The 9,884-nt window shown below is 30.3% G+C and overlaps 1 protein-coding gene across 1 annotated transcript in view; it reads left to right on the forward strand.

Moving 5' to 3' along the window:
* Positions 1-2,882: 2,882 nt before the first annotated feature.
* Positions 2,883-9,884, forward strand: part of scaf (inactive serine protease scarface) — a 68,807-nt gene continuing 61,805 nt past the window's right edge. The window contains exon 1 of the mRNA XM_076532013.1: positions 2,883-3,529. Within this exon, the coding sequence (XP_076388128.1) occupies positions 3,253-3,529 (277 nt within the window). The 5' untranslated portion in view covers positions 2,883-3,252. The remainder of the gene's footprint in view (positions 3,530-9,884) is intronic.

Here is a 9,884-nt window from a genome sequence, read left to right on the forward strand (position 1 = left end):
TATTTCTATAAATCAGTAAATATAAAAATATTCTATTAACACATATTTCTATAAATCAGTAAATATAAAAATATTCTATTAACACATATTTCTAAAGACTTTTTGACCGGTTTTGATAGAAATAGCTTCGTCTTAACTATAGGTAATTCTAGTATTAAAAAATGGAACGTTCCGGATGGAACAGTCGGACGGTCACGTAACGAGAAAGAATAAAAAGCAGCGCAAAGAATCAACGAGGAAGGACGTGTGTATGATTTTTTTACGACGATTCTCTCGAATCAACGAGCCATTACGAAAACGGTCGGCCTCCTCTCCGCCCCAATGCTAACAACAAAACGCCTCTCCGTAGCTAACGAAATGCTTCTAAATCGGGCGAATTTCGAGTTTCGTGCATGTGAAACGCACGCACAATCGTGTATGTATACAATCGTGACAACGTGTACGTGTTTGCACGAGTACGAGCAAAGAGGCGAGCGAATGCACGCACTCGCTCGAGAGACTAAATTGATCGAACCCGTTTTGTTTGTGGTCACTCTTAAAAACTCCACTGACAAAGAATCATACTCCCCTTGGGCCGATATGTTCGTTTCGAACGTTTTTCTTTTTGCCCGCTGGCTGTTTCCCCTTTGTTAACTTCTGCGCTCTTTCTCGCATTTCGAAAACGTGAGACTATTGTTTCCCGTCTCTTTGCCAGCCGAATCGTGCTCCACTTCGTGAAACTTTCAATATTGCCGTTCCTTCCGCTTTATTTTTATTTATTATTAAGATCAATTTCCGGGTGCTTGAAGGAATATCGATATTTAACGATTGCGAGAGAATTTTGTTAATAAGATTTCTGTTCATTTTCAATGTTTGATATAAGTGGAATGTAATAGTAAAATCTGTTAACTTTGCATACATATAAGTGAAAGTTTCTGTGATTGAATATTTGTATCATACAAAAATATTATTGTATGCTACAACATTTTTATATATTTTTATAAACTGGTTTCTTTATGAATCAACTAAGCAAGACAGTACTTTCGTTAGAGTTGCAAGTATTTAATGTTAAGGTGAAGTGGAGTAAGTTCATAAAAGGGGCAAGAGCGCACAGGCTATTTTTATTACAATATGCGCGTTTCTCCATTTAGTATGTTTGTTTCCTTGTTTTGTTTCACTATATCCCCTTTTATATTTCAGCTAAGAGTACTTGTTTGCAGTATAGAGTACTTGCATAATGCAATAAAAAGCATTTTATAGCAGATTTGTTAATAATTCTGCTCTTGCCCCATTACACATGAAATAAAGTTTCAAAGTATTTAACTTCAAGTTACGCTCTTACCCCATTTTCGGGGAATGTGCAGAGTAGTTGACATTTTAAACAATTTCCTATCAAAATCAAAATGTTCAAGGAAAATTAAGGACATAGTTAATATTAATTAAATAGTAGTTATTGTGCAAAGCGTTCGATATCGATAGCGTTAAGTATTTACATAGCAGACTGAAAATACTTACGTTTAAATACCAACTTTACAAAAACCAGTCTGCATTTACCCCACTTCACCTTATATCAGTTTTTTGATAATATAGGTGCTTTAGATTTATTAAATAATGGGAGATTTAAAGTAATCTTATTTCTTAATAATTTTGTTTAAAATTTAAAAATGAAATATTGTGTTTTTATACCAGTATATGATAACATTGATCAACCATTAAACACCATACGCACGGACGCGATTTCTCATCAGACTGAATTATTAAACGAATCTGCGTTAATGAATTAATTACACTGTTAATATTTATTATATTGAAATATTTTGTATTCTAACTGATTAGTATTTACTTCTTACAGATTTTTTTATAAATATACAGAAATACAGTTCTGTTTATTTACAAAGTGTTCATAACATCAACATAACCTAAAACTTTATAATACACTTTTAATCATTTCTTTTACAATTATTTAAAAAATTTGAAGGAATGGAATTATTATAAACATTAGTAGCACCTTTTGAACGACCTATTTACTTCGCAATATAGGGTAACGTTTGCCAAAAGTCGCGATCATGGCTTTTTCCGTAAAAATTCTTTTTTACGATGCGTTTCACTATTCAAACTTTACAAAATTATCTCACGAATGCCAAATAAAGGAAATGAAGGTGGTATAACAAGTTTTATTTATGAAACTTGATTCACGCTAACATAAAGACAATATACAAAAGTGATATACATATTTATGAAACATCACAATTGATATATTTATGAAAATTTGATTTTAAGTAACCCAACTTAACATTTACATTAATACATAAATTTTCTGTTACACAATTTATTTTTCACATACTACAAATTAGTATTTAAGGAACACTAACTACAATTTCCTATTATAGTCTTAAATTATTAAAAAGATGGGGGTTGATTTTTTTATTCAACGCACGCCAGTAAAATCAATGAGTACATTACAAAAAAATAAAAATTCTTTTAAAATTTTCGTTTAGTATACTTTCACGGTTATTGTCGTATATTGAACGATTTAAAATAACATAATGTCACACAATCATATGAGAAGCTTGATAAACAAGTCAACAACACTTTATCGTTAAAAAGATGAGGAGTATTTTTATGCGTTGCACTGTAATAAAGTTAATTAGTACACATAAAAAAAATTAAAAGACTTGGTTCTTTTAAAATTTTCACTTAGAACATTTTCACGATTGTCACATACATGATTTAGGATAATAATGTTACATGATCATATGAGAAGCTTGAGAAACAGTAGTTACAACATTGAATACAAAGTTTATTTGGATGAAATACGGCTGTCCAAAATATATATATTACATTGCTTATCTTATCGTGTACGATTAGCAAACAGTATTTACTTTTCAGTAAACACTGGTCTTGTGAACTCGTACGTGTATCTCAATAACGCGTACGGTCGAAACGCTGAATTGGCAGTCGTGTGACAACTTTGTATAAAATGTGTAGATGTCACAAGAATGAAACCGAACTGCGGAATACAACTGTGTAACAGATACAATCAGATCCTGTAAAAAAAAATAGAAACAGCAAAACATTTATAAGTTTTTGTAAAAAAAATAGAAATAGAAGACAAACAATTGCTGTAAAAAAAACACAGAAACAGAAAAGAAAACAGTTGTAATAAGATTCTGTAACAAAGCACGAATAGAAAGAAAATAATTAGTTTCTGTAAAAATTATCAGAGGAAAGGTGAAGTGGTCTGCAGTGAAGTGTTTGAAATAAGAGAAGAAAATGAGTAATAGCGATTTGTGGATACGTGACATAATAACAAGTTACGGATTGTCGACGCTTATTCTCGTTGTGATGACGATCTGGATAACACGAAGATGGTCCAGTTTACAGAGAAGAATTTACAAAGCGTATTTAACAGGATTCGAAGTAGAATGCTCGGAATTAGCATCACCTTATAAGAAACATTTATTCAAGTCGTTGCAACATATTGTTTCGAGTGATAACGTACTTCGATCCATGGACTGCATTCGACTGCTGGAGATTGGTGTCAAAACCGGTGTGTATTGCATGTACTTTATGAATTGTTATTTATGTTTCTTTGGCACTTGTATGTTATGTAGTTGGTTAAAAAATTGTATTGGTTGTTGTGGAGATTTATAGATATTACAAATACTACACAATATTACAAATGTAATTTAACTAAAATTTTATTGTACAACATATTAATTGTTTTTTAACACTATTTCTACCAAGAGGCGTCAAAAGACACCTTTCAAATTTTAACTTAAAATTACTCTCTAAGTTGAATCATTTCTCTACAATTAATTTTTTCACTTTTCGTACAATAGTTGTTAAATTCATTCAGCAATATCATTTTCTTCCAGCTCATCTAGATCTAAAAATGTACATATGATATACTTATTTCTACTATGAGGTCTTTTGACACCTTCAGGATTTGCCAGTGGTTAATTTTAAACCATTTTACATATAAATATCAACACCATTTTGCAGCATCATATCAATTATAATCAGATTAGAGAATCCCGATTTCAGTTGTAACGAAAAATACAGGAGTTGCAGAATAACTTTAATATTCGCTTATTTCCCACCATGTTGCATTTTAGTGTACAGCGCTATATTTATATTTTATAAATTGACGAATTAAGCTAGAATCTACAACCTGATTAAATAATCTCTAACAAAAACATATCAATGTATCAATAAGTATATTCCTCAAATCATCTACATTTAACTAATAATTCGAAACACAACAGTTTTGACAATTATTTGCATTCAAACAAAAAGGTGTCAAAAGACACCTTTTGGTCAAAATATGTATATACAAAATTGTGGTAGAAATAGTGTTAAACGTATAAGAGGAGTTATTACTGATCATAATCTTCATTTAACACAAAAACTGCGAAAACAGTAAAATGGCAACTCCATAAGTTTCTTATTATAAGTTACCCAATGTGTTAACATGCTTTTCTTGAAATAGTGTGGGAATGTGTGTCATAATGATAAGCATCGTAAAAACTAAAAGCAACTTTTGAAATTCGAAAATTTCTAAATTTCCTGATTTTTGTTTTTCAAATTTCTAAATTTTCAATTGTCAGATTTCTAAATTTCCCAATTTTGCAATTTCCCAATTTCCCAATTTCTTAAATTTCCAATTTCCCAAATCCCAAATACTCAAATTCTTGAATTTTTAGATTGGCAATTTTCCAAAACCACAAAATTCATTAATTCCTAAATTCCAGATTTCCAAATCTCCAGATTCCCAAATTTTCAAATTCCCAAATTCTCAAATTCTCAAATTCTCAAATTCTTAAATTCTCAAATTCTCAAATTCTCAAATTCTCAAATTCTCAAATTCTCGAATTCTCAAATTCCCAAATTCCCAAATTCCCAAATTCTCAAATTCTCAAATTCTCAAATTCCCAAATTCTCAAATTCTTAAATTCCCAAATTCTCAAATTCTCGAATTCTCAAATTCTCAAATTCTCAAATTCTCAAATTCTCAAATTCTCAAATTCCCAAATTCTCAAATTCCCAAATTTCCAAAAGCCTATATCTAAAGCAATGTTTCAACATACAATCTTACTTACGACGTTCCACTTCAAATAGTTCGATGTTGACATAATAAAAGATCAATACACCAACAGAAAATTGCTTTAAGCGATTTGTACGAATTATTTTCAACTCTGGAAGGACATATATTACTTTGTAAACCTTGTGACATCTATTACTATTTTAAAGTGTGGAAGCAGGATAATAATTGTTTTGAGCCATTCTATAATGGATCTATTTCGCCCCCGTTTCATTTGTACCACCATTTTGAAAACACTGTGTATAGCGAATACAAACGTTACAGGTGAAAATATACAGTTTTACCCAGACAACACTCATTTGATTGCTGTTGATCGAAATGTAAGATTGGCTGAATATCTGATAAAAGGAAATCGTTCTTGGCAATTTTCACATATCATTATTGAACGTGTGATAGTTGGTGACGGTAGTTCTCTGAAGGACGTTCCTACAGGACACGTAGACGTAGTTGTATCAATGAGATCATTATGTTCGGTAACATCGATACAATCAACGCTTCAGGAGATTCGCAGAGTACTGGCACCGGTAGTATAATATACATATGTATATTAAAATGTATAATATATGTATAACACCGTATATTATGTGTCTATAATACCATATTTCGTGGTACATATTCAGTTACTGTAGATGTTCGTTATATTGCCACCATATTGCCGGTTATTAGAGCTTTCTTTTAAGAAAATAAATTAAGGTGAAGTGGGGTAAGTGCAGACTGGTTTTTGTAAAGTTGGTATTTAAACGTAAGTATTTTCAGTCTGCTATGTGAATATTTAACGCTGTCTATATCGAACGCTTTGCACAATTACTACTATTTAATTAATATTAACTATGTCCTTAATTTTCCTTGTACATTTTGATTTTGATAGGAAATTGTTTAAAATGTCAACTGCTCTGCACTTTCCCCGAAAATGGTGTAAGATCGTAACTTGAAGTTAAATACTTTGAAACTTTATTTCATGTGCAATGGGGCAAGAGCAGAATTATTAACAAAACTGCTATAAAATGCTTTTTACTACATTATGCAAGTACTCTATACTGCAAACAAGTACTCTTGGCTGAAATATAAAAGGGGATATAGTGAAACAAAACAAGGAAACAAACATACTAAATGGAGAAACGCTCATATTGTAATAAAAATAGGCTGTATACGCACTTGCCCCGTTTACGAACTTACCCCACTTCACCTTACAGATATACGACGACCACCACAAGGTTTTTATGGCAGCGATAGCAAACTATATTGTAATGTGTCCTTTTTTACCAAATAATAATAAGCACTATTGTGATATTTTTATTTGAAAACAAACCTAATAAATTACATTGTAACACTTTTATTTTAAAAAGATAGCAAACTATATTGTAATACTTTTATTTCAAAAACATGGTAAATAATACTTCGATATCTTCACTTTCAAGCCGTTTAAGTTTTCTCGCAAATGAATAATACAATTGTTTGAATAAATAGGTTTTACAGTATCGTTGTTAAATTTGAATAGGTTGAAATTAATATTCTAATATTTACATTTGATTTGACTTTACTTGGGAGAGTGTAAACATAGTTGTTAAAACAAAATGGAAGTATTAAATATAAAAACTAGTCCAGTAGTTTCTTTTTTTAATATTTGATGTTCTGTTAAATCTCTATTTCATACGGCTTCAATAATTCATTTAGTCGAATATTTACACAAATATTCGATAATATTTATATTGATAGATTTTTATAACCTGAAACTCTTATCATTTTATTATTTTTAATAAACACTTTTATCGTTTTTAGTATGTATGTTCTTTCATTAACAAGTGAGTTTTAAACATTTATTATTACTAACTGAAATTTTCCTTATTTAATAAAACAAAATACGGCAAAAAATTAAAACTCTATCTTTCTATATTTAGCTGTAATTTTCAGCTACTAACCTTGTACGTGGCAGTATAACGAGAGTCTACTGTACGCCGATGCGACACAAACTATATCAATATTAATATACTTATATTAATTAGAATACAGAAAAAGTGTCTCACATGAGATTAAACTAAATTAAGATATGTTTAAAACTAAATATCTCACATAAGATGCTATTGAATTATTTTTTAACTAACATTTCCAAAAAAAGAATATTTATTAAACCTATAACACTTAACAGCTTATTTTATTAAATTTAAACTTACTAAACTTACCAAACCTATAATTACTGGTGCTACTAAAAAGAGGGGAATTATTACGTAACTATAAAATCATTATTTATTTCAGGGTGGTCAGTATTTGTTTATAGAACACGTGCCTGAAAAAGAAGGAACTTTCATACGATTTTTACAGAAAATATTATCTCAAACAGGAATATGGCCATCACTTTTCGGTGGCTGTCATTTAGATAGTGATCCTATCACACATATCAAAATTGCTGGCTTTGATCACGTTATAAGCGACGCGTTTACACTTGATGGTTACGTGTCTCAATCGTTTCATCTGGCACTTTCGAAGCAACACGTACTGGGAGTTGCAGTTCGCTAATTAAATATAATGAATCTTTATTAAAAGATTAGTCTTTTATTGTTAAACATTATACATATAACCTTAAAGTAGTCGTGGATTCGGAGGAGGGCATAACGTGTCCTCGAGTAAAATATTTATTTTTATTTTTTTATACAATTCTTTCTACGATTTATCCTAGGTAGAATGTGAAAGATTTTTAAAGAAAGAAATCTTTAAAAGTGATTTCAATAATAAATAGTAGTATCTTTTTGTAGAAGCCATTGTTCTTTGAAAAGTATGTCGCCCCTTAAAAGCATTTTAAATCTCTACGCCTTTCCGCAAGACAATTCTAAGTTCACCCACGAACACTTGTAATGTATTGTATATATTTTTATTATTGTTGATATTGTTGTATATATTATTAAAGGTGATATTTTATACTTGATGATTAATTTAAAACTTATTTTTCCAAAACTTGAAATCATCTGGATAACAAATACGTATAATTATGCGTATAGTAAAGGGTAGTAAAGATACAACCTCGCCAACTTCAATGACCTTGAAATAAATTGTCAAGGACATTATCCTGAATATCTTTTATTTACACATATGACCGCCACTTGGGTTTAGTTTCAGAGATATTCGCAAGAATTAGTTATTTATGAAAGGGAACAAAACCCCACCGATTTTTGTGGCCTAAAAATATGTTAAAAAGATCAATATTCTGAACAATTTTGTTTACATATGTAGAAACCTCTTGATACTGGTTCTTACGATAATTTCAGGAACCATATCGTAATTCAAAGTTAAGCTAGAAGTAAGTTCTTCATAATTGAAGTTCACAATAAAACTTATTTTTATAAAAGAAGTACCGCAGGCATTTAACAGGTACAATAATATAACACGAAATAGTCTTGCTCTAATATTAATTAATTTAAGAAATTCAAAGCGTTTTGGAAGTCTCATACATACAGCTACTTCTCAATTTATATTTCTGCGCGTGTTGTATGGAAACGGTACAGCTGGCGCCATCTAGCGGACATACACGGAACTAACAAAACGAAAAATGGACTTTTTCGTAAATCAAAGTAGCTTTACGTTTTATTGAAGATTATACACTGTTCTAGGAACATGTTGCAATCAGAAAAATGATTTTGCAGTGGACTAGAAGCTTTATATTCAAAAATTTACAAAATGTCATTTTGTGGAATTTAAAATGCCATCTGGCGGTAGAAGGTGAGAACTAATGGAAGTAAATCTTGAAAACAACTTTTGCGTCTATTAACATTTATGATGATGATGATGATGATGATGATTAGTTTTATGGGCATCGACTGCCATGGTCATTAGCCCAATATTAACATTTACAACTTAATGTTACACTTTAAATATTCTAAAACAACTTAATATTTCTTTTTCAAGCAATTTAATGCATATTCTTGTCTATTAAGACGAGAAACGTCAAAATTAGTTGAATTTGATGAAAAATATAGAGAGTGTTTTTTATATTTAAAATTAGTCAATAAATTATAACTTCCAAAAATAACTGATTTATTGATATTGATTTTGAAATGCGTGTTGCTGAATTTAAATTTGATTAAGGAATAAATAACGAACGTTTTTCTTTTAAAAATACAATTGAACATAAATAAAATTGAATGTCAAATACAAATAAAAATCTTCTTTATCGACGGCTTGAAAATGAAATTCCTCTTGATCGACGATGACTCTGATGATCACAAAAACGGACCATGTGACGCCATCTCTCGGCGAATGGCGCGAACTATGTCCGGCGGGAAAATGGCTTTCGTTAGTTCACATATTCTACCGCTAAATGATGCTACATGTACCGTTTACAAAATAGTACTACATGTACCTTTGCAAAATAACTGATTTTATTGGACTTGATTCTGAAGTTGATTTTAACACGTGTTCTTGACTTAAGGTTTGATTACAGAATCAATAGCAAACAATTTTGTTTTTAAAATAAAATTGAATGTGATCAAACGACGATAGCTTTAAACATTAATCATTTGTCTACAAGTACAAACAGAATTCTTCTTGATCGACGACGTGAATAACAGAACTCATCTTGATGTCTTGAAGACATTGATGATCACCATAGAGTATAGGAATTATTGAAAATTATACCCATATACAATATATATATCAAGAAAAAAAGGAAACAATCTTTTAAAGAAACCGCCACAAACGCTGCTAACAGCGCAATTTAACAACAAACTGTTGAACTATGATGAACACGTGTAAAGTACCAACCGAATTCTGTCGGTAATCAATTGATTACGCTTCAACAGTAATAAGTCAT

Source organism: Megachile rotundata, chromosome 5, assembly GCF_050947335.1.
Source record: "Megachile rotundata isolate GNS110a chromosome 5, iyMegRotu1, whole genome shotgun sequence".
Lineage (NCBI taxonomy): Eukaryota > Metazoa > Arthropoda > Insecta > Hymenoptera > Megachilidae > Megachile > Megachile rotundata.